This window comes from Mauremys reevesii, linkage group 10 (genome assembly GCF_016161935.1).
Source record: "Mauremys reevesii isolate NIE-2019 linkage group 10, ASM1616193v1, whole genome shotgun sequence".
Lineage (NCBI taxonomy): Eukaryota > Metazoa > Chordata > Testudines > Geoemydidae > Mauremys > Mauremys reevesii.
Genome location: NC_052632.1, coordinates 38,213,749 through 38,232,509, shown reverse-complemented (window position 1 = coordinate 38,232,509; position 18,761 = coordinate 38,213,749). Strand labels below are relative to the sequence as shown.

At 45.0% G+C, this 18,761-nt stretch overlaps 1 protein-coding gene across 1 annotated transcript; it reads right to left on the bottom strand.

Annotated features, from left to right (window-relative positions):
* Positions 1–5,291: 5,291 nt before the first annotated feature.
* Positions 5,292–18,529, bottom strand: LOC120374085 (cytochrome c oxidase subunit 5A, mitochondrial). The gene is made up of 5 exons (XM_039493294.1): positions 18,276–18,529; positions 11,298–11,414; positions 9,155–9,276; positions 7,465–7,587; positions 5,292–5,457 (listed from the first exon to the last, which is right to left on the bottom strand). The coding sequence occupies exons 1-4, from the start codon at positions 18,367–18,369 to the stop codon at positions 7,474–7,476; spliced, it is 447 nt and encodes a 148-aa protein (XP_039349228.1). The 5' UTR covers positions 18,370–18,529; the 3' UTR covers positions 5,292–5,457; positions 7,465–7,473.
* Between the last annotated feature and the right edge of the window lie 232 nt (positions 18,530–18,761).

Sequence of the window (18,761 nt, the reverse complement as noted above, 5' to 3'; positions counted from 1 at the left end):
GGATCATCATACAGGACAGTCGGATGGCTCTGAGCTCTAGAATGTTCATGTGTAACCCCATGTCATCCAGGGAACAACTTCCTTGAATTTGCAGGTGGCCCAAATAAGCTCCCCAACTTGTCCCTGAGGTATCCATGATCAGTGTCTCTTTTGGGGAGGGGACTAAAAAGGGTAACCCTTTCCATGCACTTGTAGGATCTGACCACACCAGTTCTGCAATGACTTAATGTGGCACTGAAACCTTCCTATTTGATGTCTCACTGGAAAATAGACCACTCTGAACCAGAGCTGAAAGGGTCACAGGTAAAGTCTAATGGAATATTTCCTGGAGTATCATGATCATTTCCATGATGGGTACTCTGGCTGATTGGTTACTGGTATGTTCACATTTCCCAACGATATAGAGCTTTTCATTATTCTCTCAATCAAAAACAGAAATGATTGAACTCTGACTTGCATTTCAGGTATGTTGCTTCAAGCTAGTCACATTACAAGCCTTCTACAGTTCATACTATTTTTTACAGAGAGAAGAAAAATCTCTGGTTTTCCTCCCAGTCAGTTGCAGAATACATAATGTGACCTCTCTTTAGGACTTTATAGATGTAGTAAAAGGTATAGATAAGTAATCATGATTGGTTACTGGCATAGAAGACAGTGGAGATCATTTGCGTGAACAGTGCAATTTGAGAGAGCTAAGACAGGGGATGGATGTAGTCCTAGCTTTTTCTTAACCCAATGAGATTGTCTTGTCATTAATAAGGTAGTATTCCCACTCTGAAGGATTGTTTGTCTTGAAGTGTTTTTGATGTGATTGACTCAGATAGAACTGGCCCTCCAAGGGGACCTCAAGTGGCCAGCCACATGAACTCTGCCAATCCAGGAACTCAATCTCAGTAAAGCTAGCTTATAACCATTCAAGCTGTTAACAGTAAAGCTGGTCACACACACCTCTGCTTATTCATTGTTCAGGACTCACAGAACAGAAATGTGGTTTGGTGCTTTAAGAAAAAGACACCTGAATTTAATGTTCATAAGAAATGAGACGCAGTATCATCTAGCGACAGACAGGATGAGTATGTTGTTTCAGACAGCATCACAGTTTTAGGCTCTTCCTAAATGAGGCTACAGCCCATAATGGTAAGTTTTATTGTGAACAAACTTTCATTAGAGAACTCCCTGAAATTATCAAAAATGATTTTTCATCATGACATCTGAACTGCTTCTAGCAGTGGAAACTTGTGTATTAAGCTATTTCCCCTCCCCTGCCCCCCTACTAATAATTCCAAAAAGGTGGAGTTGGAGGTCAATAGTGAGAATAGAAATAGGTACTAGTAAGAAACTTGAGACCCCAGTAATGTCAAAGAGGATTAATTTTCATTGTCTTCCTTTGAGTCCCATTCCTTTTACAGTTAAGAGCCTTAATGGGGGGTTAGGTTTGCCATTCCCAGAAAGCAGCCACCCCTACTCTCCCAAATTCACTGAGCACTGAATTCATTGGGCAAAGCTTATGCATATAGAACAGGGTGGGCAAACTATGGCCCGTGGGATTGCCCCCTGTGGCGCCGCAGGCCCCTTGCTGCTCTCAGAAGTGGCTGGCAGCACTTCCCTGCAGCCCTCAGGTGTGGGGGGCACAGAGGGCTCCATGCATTGCCCTTGCCTCCAGGCACACCCCCCCCCCCCGGCCAATGGGAGCTGTGAACAGGGAACCGCGGACAATAGGAGCTTCGGGGGAGGTACCTGGTGTTGTCAGAGTGCTAGTGGTATGGTGCTCTGCTTTCTCCAATGTTGATATCACTCGGCTGCGTGCGTGTGTTCCCTCTGTGTGCTGCCCCAGCTCTGCGCAGATAGCTGACACAGCAGACCCGACGAGAACCCCCAATAACCACAGAGTCTAGTAAGATGCAAAGTCACGTCGACTAGGTTTATTGCGACCTTGGACACAATTGCAGTTCCCTGTAGGTTTCTTAGCCTAACTCAGGGCATACTACGAGAAAGTGCCTCTTGGCAATGGACCTGGCTCAGTCAGTGGCAGGACTTTCCACTGCCCCCTCGGCCGGACAAAGACACCGCCCCAGGGATGCATTCTTATACACAGGTACAAACAAGTTACACATCACACCTGATGTATTGAGGTGCAACCCCTCTACGCAACAAGGTACAACCCCTTTACGTAGTAAGGTGCCGCCTCTCACCTTGTACATGTTGGTTCGAACAAAACAACTCTATCCATCATATTACCCTTTTGGCCCTGTCATTGGGATGGGTCAGCCTGTTCCTTGTTATCTGTGGAATGTTCCAGTATAGTGTGTTCTGGTAGCGTGTTTATATTATACCACACTAGGTGAATATATGTTTATGCAACATCAGCCCTTTCCTTGCCAGCTTCTGTGAGCGGGGCCGGCTTCCAGCTCACAGCTTGACTTTTGCTTTTAGCTAAGGCTTGACCATACTTTAGTTTAGGCCTCAGGCCTCAACTGGGCCTTTATCAGGGCCTGCACTTACTACACCTGGAGGCATGGCAAGGGCAGTGCATGCAGAGCCCTCCACCCTCTCCCCCAGGAGTCACAGCACTTCCTGAAGCAGCACAGCATGGGGCCAGGGCAGGCATGCAGGGAGCCGCTTTAGGTAAGCAGCACTGGGCCAGAGCCCAAACCCCACCCACCCCCTGCACCCCCAACTCCCTGCCCTAAGCCCCCTCATACACCCGAGCCTCTGCCACACACCTGCCCTGAGCCCCTTCCTGCACACTGCACCCCCCTCCCACACCCCAACCCCCTGACTTGCATACAATTTCCCCACCCAGATGTGGCCCTCGGCCCAAAAAGTTTGCCCACCCCGATACAAGCCTTTGGAAACAAGGGAGCAGACTTTCAAAGGCGCAAACAGTTAAGCACTTGTCAGTTGTGCCTGTGAAAATCACCCCAAAGGTCCCTTACACTCCAAACAGCGTACAAAGACTTGGATATAATGAAAAGCAAGGCATCCAAGCTGAGAAATCTAGGTGTTTTGTTAGAAAAATCTGAGCAGATTGTGGCACTAACATTGATTAGTTAGCACTCCATTAGTGGCTGGCATGGGTTTGGTTTGATAAACTAAACTTCTTTGCAAAGGTCTAGGGGCTTATTGTCACTGAAGCGCTAGAGTGGTGCAGCTTTCTCCCTTTGTGTTCGAGTTTGGAAGAGGGGCTATTTCTCCATCTACACATCCAAGAGTATCTGAGCATGGGGGCAGCTGGTGAAACACCTAGGTGCACCTCACCTACTGCTATACATCTTTAGACCGCTACTATTGCTGTTGGCTCTCTTCAGGAAGCTTCTGCTGCCCTCTTGACAGACAACAATTCAGCAGAGGATGGACTTCCAGGTGAAGAGTGGACAGTGACCTCCTGAGTCTTATTTTTAAATGGTGACCAAGACAGATAGTGACTACTAGACCATTTTTCTACAGTGAGAGGGTCAACAGAAAGAGTCCAAAATAAAATACTACAGATTTAATCAGATGAGTTTAACATTTAGTTCGTTCCCTCATGAAGATTTCCCTCTGGACACAAGTCTTCTGGCAAAGACTACACTGATTTGGTCAAGTAGTTCCCAAGTGTGCGTGAAATGCTTTGGACAAGCCTACACTTTGGTTAGCCTAGTCTTGTTCATTTTTTTTTTTAAGCTGTAAAAGCCTGGGGCTCAAAGATCATAGAATATCAAGGTTGGAAGGGACCTCAGGAGGTCATCTAGTCCAACCCTCTGCTCAAAGCAGGACCAATTCCCAACTAAATCATCCCAGCCAGGGCTTTGTCAAGCCTGACCTCAAAAACCTCTAAGGAAGGAGATTCCACCACCTCCCTAGGTAACCCATTCCAGTGCTTCACCACCCTCCGAGTGAAAAGGTTTTTCCTAATATCCAACCTAAACCTTCCCCACTGCAACTTGAGACCATTACTCCTTGTTCTGTCATCTGCCACCACTGAGAACAGTGTAGATCCATCCTCTTCAGAACCCCCTTTCAGGTAGTTGATTCATGAAAGGATAAATTCCTTCTATTAATATCTTCAGACCTCCAAATACAGAGGAAATACCTTCTCAGCTGTAACAACTGCTCTTCTCGCCTACACTCCTGAAGTCAGTGTTATCTCAGCACTGTTTGAAAAGAAAAACTGTTTGAACTGGCGTGGCTCATTCCCAGAGTCCAGCAATAAATATAAGGTGTGGTATTAAATATTCTTGCTGTTTAGTTTCCCTTATCAGTCTATTTTTGCTACCCAACTCTAATCTGGCTAGGATTGCCTGTAAGCAGCTGTTGGCTACAGTTACTCACTCCTTCATGTGGAAGGGGCTAGCACCCCTGTGCAGAGGCAGAGAGTATGATTGAGGAAGTGATCGTATTATACAGAGGAAGATGCCCCAGTCTCCCCAGTGACCAGTTCTAGAATGTATGCACACTCCTTTTTCATATTAGACACCTTTTGCTGTTTGGACTGTATTCCAAGTCAGATTCAAGATGCACAAGTCATTGCTTCAGGCCCTCTGAAAGATTCCATGCTTGGCAGAGCAGCAGGTGAGGTCACTAGGGAACAGTTTTATATTGATTGTTTTTTGGGAGATGGGGAGGGAAAGGGAAATAAAGTTTCCTAAAGAGAGGAAAAACAGGTAAGTGGCACTATCTGTATTGCCATATCACCTCAAAGTCCTGGTCAGGATCGGGACCTCTACTTTGTACAACACCTAGCAAACGGAAAGATGGGATTCCTGCCCTGAAGAGCTTACAATTAGCAGTTTGTTAAAAATAAAACTCAGCAAGTTAAAATTGATGTCCCTAAAAATACTTAATGCCATGTATGTCCTCTATAGGAAAAAAGAGGCCCTGATTTACTGAAGTTCAAGCATTAGTGTGTAAGCATAAGCCACACACAACAGACTTGGATCAGCCAGTGGTCAAGAAAGCACACAACTGATTGCTTAAATTACATCCCATTCCAGGGTACAGCAAAACCAAGCAAATGCTTCCCATGCCCCATTGCATTAATCTACACTGCTAGGTACTGCAGAGAGGCCAATTGACAATACTTATCTTTAGAATTCTAGTAAACTTCACATTGTGAATATAATGTCCCATCTAGGAACTCTGCAGCTGGCCTTGGAAACCAGCACTGTTGCTGGATGGATTCAGAGTGGGTTATACAGTTAATAGCAAGCTGGCTCTATCCAAAGTGTATTTTCACTACTCACTTTGCTCTTGGGAAATTTCATTTTTTCGTTTACCTCTCCAATATCACCACAGAGGCAACAAGGACCAAGTTCAGTTCAAACCCATTTCTCCTTTATTAGTTCCAACTTCACATTACATACATTGGGACCCAATAAAGAAAGAAGTTATTTCAAATAAGGTAATATTTTAACATCTGTGTCTCCAGGCGACTGTGTACAATCAGGGAGCATTAATAAAAATGCATGTGCAGCCCATCTGGAAGAGAACAGATAAGGGATTAGTTTAAAAAAATTACTTTAAGCAGGCCGATACTTCCACACCATTTTAGGCAGTCTCAGGGAATTTCAAATCATATGGTGTTCTTCCTATCACTCAAAGCAACACATTGCCAGGTATAACAAACAGTCTAATTTTTCAGGCCCAGAAGAACAGTACCAGCACCAGTGACCCAGCATTACCACCCCGGGGGGGGGGGGGAAGGAATGTTAGAAACTCAGTTTTTAACCCCTTTAAAACAGGCCAATTTGTTGAAGTTGTTAAAACGGGTGAAAATGCAAAGTTTGAGATGCTTGTAGGTTATATATTTATCTTAAAAACTCAGCCATCTTCTGTACAACCCACTATTTTCTGAGAGTGAAGCCCATTTCTAATAAACAAATTGATATGCATCAGTTGCATCATCACTGAAAGTTGTGTTGTGCTTCACTCTGGTCTACATAATAACCAACAATTACATTCAGTGGCTGGAGCTTATTTGCCAATGTGATACCCACTGGCCAGCTGACAGCCTTTTGGCACCAAGCTGTCAGCCAGTGATGCAGCAACATAAGCATTAGCTAATGTAAGACAATGGTAAACTTATTACTTTAAAACAGGATTTAGAGACCATTCAAGTTTTATTTGAATTTGAGGACAGATACCAGCTATCAAGCTTAACCCTAAAAACAGATCCATCACCTTTAAAGCACTGAAAATACCTACCCCGCCACCCCACCAAGAATTTCAAGCCTTAATAAGTAGGACCTAATCCTGCAAGCACTACACTTGAAACTACTGAAGCCAACAGGAGTTTTTCCCACAGAGCACTTAAGCCCTAGCTACACTATGAAAATGACCTGTCCACTATGTTGTAAGCAAATGGTCCCCCGTGCCAGTGCTGTGCTTTTTAAACAGCTGAAGGGGACAGTGCTATTTTCAGCACTGGGTGGAGCCATATCACACTTTGTGAAAGGTGCAGAAGATTATCCCTTCTACATTAGCAGCTTCAATATGGCGGACAGCTGTTGCCAGCAATGGGACCACTTCCCAACACAGAACAGGACACTAGTGCTTCCCTATCTTCTGTTTAAAAGGGTTAGATAGACTGAGATGTTAAAGTAAAGATTAGCACAGTTTCACATGGGATGATCCTTCCATAGGGAGGGAAAGAGCTTCTTGCAAAGACTGCTGGGAAGCAAAAGTCTTATATACTTCTGAGCAAGTATGGTAACAGCTTATTGTCAAGGCAACACACTCAAAGCTGCAACACTGAAAGTAAATGAGGATTCTTTAAAGACCAGTAATTGTGCCAATCAAGCAAACATCTAGAACACTGAATATTGCCTCTTCCCCTCACCGCCCACCCCACAAGCAGCAGAAACACATTGTTAGATTTTAGTAGTACTACAGCTAGGTGATCAAAATTATCAATACATGAAAATGTCTCTCTCCACATATCTTCTGTCTTGCTGTATTTGGACAAATGCATTTGCTAGACCCTCTTACTTTTAATAAAGGCACCATCTAAAGTTTTCCATTTAGGATTTAAAAAAAAAAGACATCTGTCTCAATGTTAACCTCCTTTCATTTTCAGGATGCATTAGAGACTCTGGGGCAAATATTTCAGTAACTGAATGTTACAATGATTTCTGTTACAAAAGCCTCTCCCCACTTACTTAACCATGCTCAGATTAGTCTGCCACACCAGTCTCTCACCCACAGCCCCTTTGGTTTCTTTTCACATAACACATTACAATTAGGAATTGGACTTTAGACACCCTCATTCTGTATATATAACTAATGAGAGAACTCTGAACTCTTCACTGAATTGTTTTCCATTGCCAGGTAGTGAAAGTACCAAAAGTCTTACCCATGAAACATGCATTCCATCACCTTCTCTTTAGGAGTTCCTTATATCCAAGGAATACTACTATATACCCTTAAAAGGAGTTTTAGGCTGCGTAGTCCCATCTCAGGGTTCTAGGAAGATACGGTCCCCCTTACCAATTATGTTTATGCTTTGTCCAGGCCCAGTTCCTCTGGAGTGGAGATTCCCAATTCATTCAAAGTTGGTCTAAGTTCCTGGATAACATAAGGGTAGATTTCCTTGTGAGGGCCTGCCTTGTCCTAATCAGAAGAGGAAAAAATTAATTCAATAGCAAAGAGATGGCCAAGAAAAATCAATACTGCACTGTATGCCAGACTATGTCTGCCTGTGTCTGAGAATCATGTACTCACAACAGGATCTACAGCTTGATCCACTTATTGCTAGTGATAAAATAGTTTATCCCCAATAAGATTGAAAGGTAACATTGTAGCACTGCTTAAGAACAGTAAATCAGATGAACCTTCCATAGAATATCTACACTGAAGTCTGCTAATCACAGCCTGTACTTATTTGGCTGGAGTCAAGTACAAAGAGGTAGTAGTAAATTCATTCATTTACTGCAGTGTTTTTCTAGTGTTCATAATGTGGACTTCTTCCAACCTAACCACAGTTATGTGGACTACCCTCCCCCATTCACTATCATGCAGGCCACCTCACTGCCTATTAACAAACCACAGCAGTTGCTTACATGGAAAATAAATGGGTGGGGTGAGATTTTGCGCACCACAGAACTCCCACTAACTTCAATGGAAGCAGAGGTAGGCCAAAGCTGAGTGTTTCAGAAACCCCCTCCCCAGTCTATCTGTAATGAAACATACAAACTGAAAACAAGGAAAAACAGCACTAGGTGAACAGCTGGCTCTGAAGACTAGTTTGAGGGCTGCCTGTTGATTGCTTTGGCAAAAGAGCAAGAGATATTAGTGTATCTAAACAAGTCCAAAGAAAGGGTCAGTTTATAAAACATGAAACTTTAGTTTCATGTCTCTTAGGGGGTTAAGGAGAAGTCACCCTCATAAAAGCCTTTCAAACAGGGTTTTAGGGAAGAGAAGAGAAGTTTGGGAGGGGGATTATAAACCAATCTGATCCCTTACATTTCCCCCAAAGGAAATATTTTCAAGAATCATTGCAGTGGCCAGTCATTCTGGCATAGAGGGAAGATGAGGAGAGCAAAAAAGTCCGGGTGCAGAGAAAAGAGACAATAAGTTTAGCATGTGGTCATCTTTGTTAAATTCCCTGGGGAAAAAAATGCTACAGTTGTACAAAGCTGTTTGACTTTCACAGCCATGCTATTTATATTCATATGTATGTTTCAGATGATTTGGTGATAGGCAAGGTCTCAGTTTGGTCTCCTTTACAAGATATGTCCAGTATAGACACTTTTGAAAGTCAGGCCCCATTAGCACATGATTCTCCTACAAGTTTGCCCGGTGAAGAAAAGGGGACAACATATTCCTTTTCTCATATTCTACAGTGTGGGCGGCAGAGGTTCACCTCTTTATTCTGTTCTCCTCTAAAGAGGAGGGTCAATAGAGGGGAAGGAAGAAGTACAGCTGTATCCAGTGCATTGACACCTGTGATCCTGTACAGAAGGGATTTTCTGTTGGTACTTAAACAGCAATCAATTAAAACTGATTTTGACCATGCAATCTTAGTCAAACTACTAGTTCCAGTACCATCAGGAAACTGGGAGTTTCCCCCGCTTAGGTGGGTGAAAATACAACATGAGAAGCTAGGAGACTCATCTCCATTTTAAAACCCTTTCAGCAGCAGCATTTCCAACATACCCCAAGTCACCACTATACGGACCTTTACAACTTCTAGGATGCGGACCGCAGTAGCAAAGTCATTTAACCGTCTGCATGCTCTCAAAGCAGCATCGATGATTTTTGGTTCTGGCACCAGATCGTAGCCCACCAATGTGTTCATGCCTATCAGAAGAAGATAAGAATGACAGCTTGAGAAACCCCTATTATTGAAGTAGTAAAAGGAGGGTTAGAACCTGTTGTGAGAGAGTTTTTCAAAGTTCAGCCTAGGGGTCTCTCTCATCATCCACTTTCCTTCCATCTCCATGATATTTCTAAGATGATTATCAAGGTGATAACAAGCACCATCAAAATCAATTTCAATCTTATCTCTCTCACATTCCAGAACTATTTCCCCCATCTGTTCCTTTCACTCTTCTCTTGCCATTGCAGTACAATGCTAGTCATGTCATCTCATTATCTACAAAAGCTTTAACAAAAAAGACTGGGCAGCCCCTGGGCCAGCAGCAGCAGTTTGGGTGTGTGGGAGGGGGCTCAGGGCTAAGGGCAAGGAGTTGGGGAGGGTGCTGGGGAGAGCAGAGGTGCTTACCTTGGGGTAGTGGCTCCCCTGCTCCTACTGGCATGACCTCCCTGCAGCTCCTAGGCAGTGGAGGGGCGGGAAATCTCCACACCACACACTGCCCCCACAGGCCCTATCCCCGTGGTTCCCAGCCAATGAGAGCTGCGGCAGCCAGTGCTTATTGCGGGAGCAGCGGAGCCCCTGCCCTGACCCCTGCCTCCACTGAATAGGAGCTGCAGGGATGCAGAGACAGTAGGAAGGCCCTGCCAGCCACAACCCCGCCCCCAGCATCCACGGCCCCTGCTCAAGTTTTAGTTAGGGCAGGTATTTTTAGTAAAAGTTATGGACAGGTCACGGGTCCGTGACTTTTTGTTCACAGCCATAACCAAAACACAGCCTTAGCTATAAGAAGTGAACTCCAGGTCTACTACATCAGTGTTTTTCAAATTTGGGTCATGACTCAGTGTCAGGTTGCGGCATGTAAGGCACTGGGTCGCCTTGCTCAGCACCCAGGGACCCTAGCGGCTCTGGTGAACACTGCTGAGTGGGATGTTAAGAGTCCCGTTGGCAGGGCTGTCCAGCTAAGGCGGGCTAGTGCCTACCTGTTCTGATGGCGCACTGCGCCCCAGAAGCGGCCAGCAGCGGGTCCGGCTTCTAGGCAGCAGGGCCACAGGGCTCCACGCACTGCCCCTGCCTCATGCACCGGCTCTGCACTCCCATTGACCTGAAGCTGGGGGGCGGTGCCTGCGGGCGAGAGCTGCACAGAGTTGCTTGCATGCCTCTCCCTAGGAGCCAGACCTGCTGCTGGTCACTTCCGGGCGCAGCATGATCTGCGGTGCCAGGACAGGCAGCCTGTCTCTGCACCCCAGCTGCGCCGCTGATCGGGAGCCGCCAGAGGCAAGTCCGTGCCCAACCCCTTCCTGCACCCCAATCCGCTCATCCCCGGCCCCATCCCAGAGCCTGCACCTCCAGCCCAGATCCCTGACCCCCTCCCCACACCCCAACCCAGAGCCCCCTCCCACATCCTGAACCCCTCATCCCCAGCTCCACTGGGTCACGGGCATCAACAATTTTCTTCAACTGGGTCCCCAGAAAAAAAGTTTGAAAGCCATTCTACTACATCACTGACCATCTTTACAGTGCTGATACAAAGCAATCACAATGAAGCAGCAAGTCACACGGATTGCACTTGGACTACACAAGTAACCCCACTCTCTAATCTCAGGTGTCTACCTTCTAGAAAAGGCAAGACCCCATCACCCTTATGCCCTTGGTTAGCACTGAGTAAGTTAGGAAGAAGACTACACTGGAGGTTCCTGGGTTCTTTTAACTCTTTCACAAATGTCTAATATTACAGAGTAAGTGTAGTTGTTTATGTCATTCAAGATAGTTTAGAAAATGTACACAGACCATACAGTTCAGTATTATGGAAGTGCATTTTAGGAGAATTTCTGAGCTCCCTGCCTATAGCACAGCATATCTGCCCCGCTATAGCATAAGCTTTTACTTTCTGACATAGCTGTAACGTTCAGTGGTCATAATATTTCAAAGCAGTTTAGGTTTCCCCATATCACCATAGCCATGAGTATTTCAATATCAGACATTCCTTCCTTCCCTTTTAACACACCTTTCCTTAGCTCCCAGGCATCGATATCTGGTTTGTTGAAATATGTCACCCAGCGAGCATCAAATTCTTCATCTGACTCTTGTGTCCCATGAGAGTAGCAACGAGCAGGCAACACAGCTGTGTGAGGAACAAATAGGAAAGGGTTGAAGTGAAAACAGAGGAAATTTAGTTAATAAACTTAGGCCAAGAGACTGCAGCTATGACATGATTATGTCTCCACAGCAACTAGATACCCCCAGTTAGCCCATGCAAGCTGACTTGAGCTCGCAGGGCTGTGTAGACTTCTAGGCTTGGGCTCTAAGACTGTGGGGTGGGAGGATCTCAGAGCTCGGGCTCCAACCTACACAACAACGGAACAGCCCCGCAGATTGAGTCAACTGGCATGGGTCAGCCATGGGTTTTTCTTTGCTGTGTAGACATAACTTTAGTTAGGATGCAGCAAGTACATAATAGTTCTGAGTCACTAATTCAGTACATTTAAAATCCCAGTGATGTGCTCTGTGGTAAGATGGTCCAAGTAAAGGCCTTTCAAGGAAGTGTTTGCTCTCCCTTTGAAAGAGCAAATCTACAGAATGTTTACAAACTGGATTAAAAAAATGTAGTTACCAGCTAGTTTATGCTTAATAAAAGTGATCACCTTGAAATTGTTAGAATCTGTTGAACAATTAATTTTAAAAAAGGCTTCCAGGTCCCCAGTACTTTTACTCCCTTGCTGCAGAGCAAACCAGCCAAAAACATAAATAGAGCTTCCTTAACGCTGACTTCCAGTATCTAGTTGGCAACACTGTCATCATTTAGGACTTCACAAGGATATTTGCCAGCTAACATGTCAATTTTTGCTCCAAATTAAATGGTGGGAAAGGAGAAAGTGAATTCCACTGTTCCTGCTTCCTAAGGGCTTGTCTACATGTGGAAATTGACCAGAATAGCTATTCCACAATAGCTCCTTATATAGACACTTACTTCAGAATAAGGGCATCCACCCAGGGAGTTGTTGCAAAATAGCTATTGTGTTTCAAGTTTACACCCTACTTTATTCTAGAATGATTTCCCCATGTAAGCCCTACAATTGCTAAATAGTGGGTTTTGTAATCTAAGGGAGGAAATGTTTTCTAGTTTCTAAATCCTATTTCTAACAGTAAGAAACACTGAGAGGGTAGAACAATTGGATGACTCAGAGGGAGAAGTGGCAGGATACACACAAGTCTAGGTAACCAGGTTCAATAGTGGATGAAAGCTAACTTTCAATTAATGGCCTGTGTAAAGTGACTTGGTGGCATTTGTATAGTGCCTTTGTGTACAAAAGTCCAGTCCCCAAAAAACACCTTTAGGGTCTCTAGGGGCATCCTGGAGGCAGAACTACTCTTACCTCAAGAAGAGAATAGTGAAGCCTTGTGGGGGAAACTTACATTATCACTACTACAGCTACTCAATGAGTCTGCACAGAACTTCAATCTTTGGGGTTGTCATCCAGCATTAAGTTTCCATTGAAACTTGAGTATCTGACTGTTTCTTTAAAACATTCATTTAAATTTAATAAAATAAAAGTGGGCTAGATTTTAAGATGCATTCAATTAACATGGTTGTAATCTAGTTTCCTCTCCTAATACTGTTCTTTATCACAAGGAGCTTTCTGAACACTAAACAAGGGATGAACAGGTAGCCTTTGCTAACAGCAACGGGACTAGCTGCTGCGCAAACAGGCAGTTACATCCGTACTCTCAAGAGTAAGTGCTTCCTCAGCTGCTCCACCCACAGAAGATAAAGATGACTAGGACCCATCAATTTCACTCTATGATTGGTACTGTTGAAAGAGTAATTGCACTCAGGAGCATGGCACTAATTGCCAACCATGTCTTTAGGGTACGCTAGAGTCTAGGAGAAAGGGGAAAGAAGTTAAGCCTCGTTCCTTTTTAACTTAGATGCAACACATTATTTTGTTCACATTGACCAAAATTTTATTAAGATCTCTGGGGTGGGGGCATGTCTTATTCTATGTTTTGTAAAGTGCTATCTGCATCTACAGCACTATATAAATGTTTAATGTGAATTAAGGACTACTGTGCTATACTTTGCTTTGTTCATGCTGATTAGCCTTTTTTTTCCTAGCTTGAAGTGACACTAGGAAATTTAATTTACCATTAAGCACGAAGCAAATATAATTTTCCTAAAAACACAATGTGACTTAAGACAATGGATCCTAATTACAAAAAAAATGCAAAATACAAAGGAATGTTCTTCTAAACATCATTCTCTCCAATACATATATACGCTGAGTCAGACTAAAGTTATGTTTAACAGAATGACTTGAGTGCAACAGATTCTTGCCAGACATTGATTCAGTACATCATTTGAAGAAAGCTTTCACAATGTATTCAATGTTCCCCAAAATGTAACAGATTATTGCATCACTCAAAATGGAGATTACGAATTATTGATTTAGAAATCAAATAGAGTTATCTTAAAAAGATACAGTTCTCCACAGTATTACAATGCCTTCCTAATAGAATGGACAATGAACACCCTCAGGTATACCACTCAATTGTAGCTAACTGGAAGTCAATTGAAACTCATTAAATTTGACTGGAATGACTGACAACCCTTCACCTTCCAGGTATCCAAGTATTCCAGGTATCTGGGAGAAAAGAGAAATGGAGTATTCTGAACTACTTCACAATAATCAGACCTTCACTTGACATATTCTTGATTTTTAATGCTTTAAATGTAGTACACCTCTATAATGATGGCTACTTAAGTTAAAAGGATGCTGTCAACTTAATCAGATTTCAAACAATATTCTTTGTGTGGGGGCATACTAAATTTAAGATCAAAACTGTAAATTTTAAAAAACAATTTGCTTTTCCTCTCCCTCTTTCTCTCCCCCAAAATCTCAAGTTGGAAAATGCAAGTATTAGAGAGTTTTATCAGGCATCAACCTAAGACTGTAGAATGAGCTTTCAGAGGAACTAAGGACCATCACAAGAGCGGCCATACTGGGTCAGACTAAAGATCCATTTATCCCAGTATCTTCTGACAGTGGCCAATGCCAGGTGCCTCAGGGGGAATGAACAGAACATGAAATCATCAAGTGATCTATGCCCTATCGTCCATTCCCAGCTTCTGGCAAACAGAGGCTAGGGACACCATCATAATCTTCACCACCTTCCACTATAAGCAAAAGGCACATTTCTTTGACTTTGCTTTTTCTGACATATATAGCAACATATGTATTATAAAAAATTCCAACATGATAGTCTACTACACACACACCTCCAAGAGAAAAGATGACAGTACAAATACAACAAACAGCCGTATAGCTTAATGCATTACTAGAAGTTGCTCAAGTATTACGGTGATGAGCATGGTATTACAACCTATATAAAAGTCAATTAAGTCATTTTCACTTTCAGATTCTTACTGCTTGTGTTTTGAGTTGCAATTACTGAAGATTAAACTAAGTTTTTAAAGATGTGTCATGAAAATATGTTCACTGGTTTTCGTTTTTATAACTGCATGTTTACAAAATTATATGTTACGGGCCAACTAAATTAACAACATCCTTTTAGAAATAGATACTTGTGCACTTGAATATTAAGAGCCAGGAGCTAGAACTCAAAGTTTCCAGGATATATTCCTAACTCTATCACTGACTTGCTTCGTGACCTTGGGCAAATTACAGCTTCCAAACACCTTGTCTACTCATAGCTAAAAGTAGATTATACTTACTAGCTGCCTTTTATAGGAGATATTCCAAAATTTTGACATTTATAAAATATTTAGATCCAGCTGGAATGTGATATAAAATGCTAAAATAATACTGTGATGAAGAGCTGTCAACATACCCACATTTAGAAGGGGACAACCTCAAATTCACTGTTACCCCTCACTATCCAACATACTCATCTCTATTTGGTGGTCAAGCTAGACTTGCACTCAGCTGCCTCCTGAGGAAGATGGGGACACAACAAAAGCAAAAGTAAAACAGACTGGTAGAAGAAAGACAAGGTCAGAAGAGTGCTGGGGGAGGGGGAGAGGAAGTGGAGGTGTATATATATATATATATATATATATATATATATATATATATATAAAAGGACCATTTAAGGAGATTAATTTAAAAAGATAAGTTTGAGTGAAGACAGGCCATTGTACACCATGCTCAAGTGTGCTAGGCATTTCACACAAAAGAGAGAGAGACAGGTCTCTGTGCCAGAGAACTTACAATCTAGTGATGCACTTGACAAAATTATACAGGAATGAAGCACACATCAGAAAGTGGGAGAAGGGAAATACAAGTTTACAGATACTCATACACCACTGGTTCTCAAACTTTTGTACTGGTGACCCCTTTCAAACAGCAAGCCTCTGCGTGCGACCCTCCCTTATAAATTAAAAAACACTTTTTATATATTTAACACCATTATAAATGCTGGAGACAAAGCGGGGTTTGGGGTGGGAGCTGACAGCTTGTGACCCCCCCCACGTAATAATCTTGTGACCCCCGAGGGTCCCGATCCCCAGTTTGAGAACCCCTGTCTTATACTATTACTCAGTTTAGACAAATGCTTTTTAAAAAAATTATATCCCCAAGATGCATGAAACATTTTTGTGGAGGTGATGCTGCAAAAGTGGGTCTTAGGAGCGATTTGAATGAGGTAAGGATGGAGACTTGGAAACATGAAAGGACATTCCAAGCACATAGGGTAGCAGAGAGGGCAGCACACAGACTTTTGTGAAAGGGTGTAAGAAGGTTAGCATTGATGGAATACAAAAGAAAGAACCAGAAGAGGTGTATGAGAAGGGAGACTAGGGACTTGTTTGTACTTAAGATACTACACTGGCACAGCTGTGTCTCAGCTGCACTTGCATAGACACTACCTATCCCAATGGGAGGGATTCTCCTGTCTGCATAGGTAATTCACCTCCTCAAGAGGCAGCAGCTAGACAGATGGAATAATTCTGTCATTGACCTAGTGCTTTCTACATAGGGACTTAGGTTGTTTTAGCTACACCACTTGAAGGGGTGTGGATTCCGCCCCCCCCCTGACCTACATAGTTATGCCAACCTAATTTTCTAGTGTAGACCAGGCCTAGGTCAGAGATTTAAACACAGGCACTTGAAAGCAATCAGAGAGCTTAACCTTGATGAGCAATTCAACAGAGTGCACATCAAGATACAGAATTGAAGACCAGGAAGAAAAGGAGGAAGATACAGCAACAAATTTTACATAAGCATTCTTTTCAAACTTATGATTTAATGGTAGCCTGGCTGCTTGCAGGAAACCGCTTGAACACTTCAGAATATAAACAGAGATGCAGCAATATCAACTTCCTCAGTCTACCTTCATTTTCTTTTTGAAAAAGCCAAGATACAATATATCCCAGGAATGACTCCTGATTTAAGTTTACTGTAGACACAGATTTGAGTTTGCAAGTGGTACATTTTTTAAACCAATAGCCTTAGAGGCCTAGTAAAAATTTCACACAAGAGCATAGTATGCTCTTTAGCAGATCTCACTGTACCTGTACAGCAGTGGCTCTCAACCTTTACAAATTACTGTACCCCTTTCAGGAGTCTGATTTGTCCTGTGTACCCCCAAGTTTCACCTCACTTAAAAAACAATTTACTTACAAAATCAGACAGAAATACAAAAGTGCCACAGCACACTATTACTGAAAAATTGCTTACTTTTTCATTTTTTACCATATTATAAATCAACTGAAATATAAATATTATACTTACATTTCAGCATATAGTATATGGAGCCATATAAACACGTAATTGTATGAAATTTTAGTTTGTACTAACTTTGCTAGTGCATTTTACGTAGCCTGTTGTAAAACTAGGCAAATAGCTAGATGAGTTGATGTGCCCCCTGCAAGACCTCTGTGAACCCCTGGTTGAGAACCACTGCTGTACAGACGGTTCTGTCATTGTCCTACTAATCTGAGTGTTAGCAAACCTTTACACTTATTCTTGTACTCAAGATTTGTTTTCCCTTTGGTTGCAAGGCATGTGAAATTAACCAGAACATATATTTTTCATAAAGCTGGGAGAACAAGGAGAGTCTACTAGGCTGGTTTACACAAATCAAGATTTGCATGCCACAGACAGGTTAGCTTTGTTATAGAAAGGCCCATATCGGCTGCATGTAGTGCCAACTATCTTCAAATCAGAGTCACTGCAGAAATGCTAGACGGCGAGTGGGAAGAGACACAAGCATGAAAGAGGAAGCGAAACGGGTAACAGAGACAGAGGTAGCGGCATTGCGAAATAGGCCAGCTGGCCTAGCCGCAGCTAACCTGGCCCCCTTTGCTGCCCTTCCCTAAGAAGAGACCTGCTCCCCATCAGGGAGGTGGGGGCCGGAACCAGGGCCGACACTACCGCCTCTCCCTTGCAGGGAGACCAGCACAGGTGCCCGTGCTGGCTTCACCTCCCTCTCCCCTTCAGCCAGCTCAATGTCACCTTCCCGTGGCGGCCGCAGCCATCCCAGCGCTCCTTGGCGGGCGGGCGCGGCTCCCGCTTCAGCACGCGGGGGACCCCGGCGCAGGCACCGGAGGCTCGACCTGAAGGCGATAACCTTGACGAGGCAGGGCGGTGTCCTAGCCCGGGCCCCCCACCCCCCTCATGCCCCGGGGCGGCGCGAGGGCTTCGGGCGAGCCGCGGGGGGGGGACGAGGCTGCCACAGCCGCGGCGGGGCGGCGCGCACTAGGCCGCAGGTGCAGCCAGTCCTGGAGTGACACCGCAGGTCACCGCAAGGACACGGCGCTGCCGGGCCGGCGCAGCCCCCCGGGGCCCCGCCGCTGGGCGCTCCCGGAACTGGGCGCCCCCGCGCTCCCCCCCGCCCGAGACCGCGGAGCCGAGGGGACCGGGGCAGGGCCGGGAGGAGGCGCCAGAGCGGCCGGGCTCCAGCGGCCCGGGGCCAGCGCCGAGCGGCGGGAACAAGGCGCCGCTCGCTCGCTCGCTCATTCACTCACCGGCGGTGGCGGCGGGCGGCTGCCGGGCCCGCCGGGCCAGGCCACGGAGACCGGCCGCGGTGCAGCGACGACGGAGCAGGGCGGCGCCCAACATAGCGGCGCGGGCTGGGGAGCGGGACGGGACAACCGGGGCGCGAGGCTTCCTCTCGCCGGCTGCGCTCAGAGGCCACCACCACGCGCCTAGACCGAGGGCAAGGGGCGGGGCAGCGGCTACGGCGTCGCCGGGCGGACAAACGGTCCCCGCCACGTGACGGGGGGAGCCGCAAGGGGGCGGGGCCTTGCGGAGCGGAGGGGAGGAGGGGCGCGGGCGGCCATTTTGAAGTGGGGGGAGCGGTCGCTGATGATAGCAGAGGGGAGGGATTGGGGGCGGGGGTGGTGAATAGGACAGGCTGCCCCCCCCTTTGCCCCCGAATCCGGCCTCAAATGGGGGCAGATCGGAACAGGAGGGAGACTTGAAGTTGCGCCCCCAGGCCAGGCGAGAGGCGC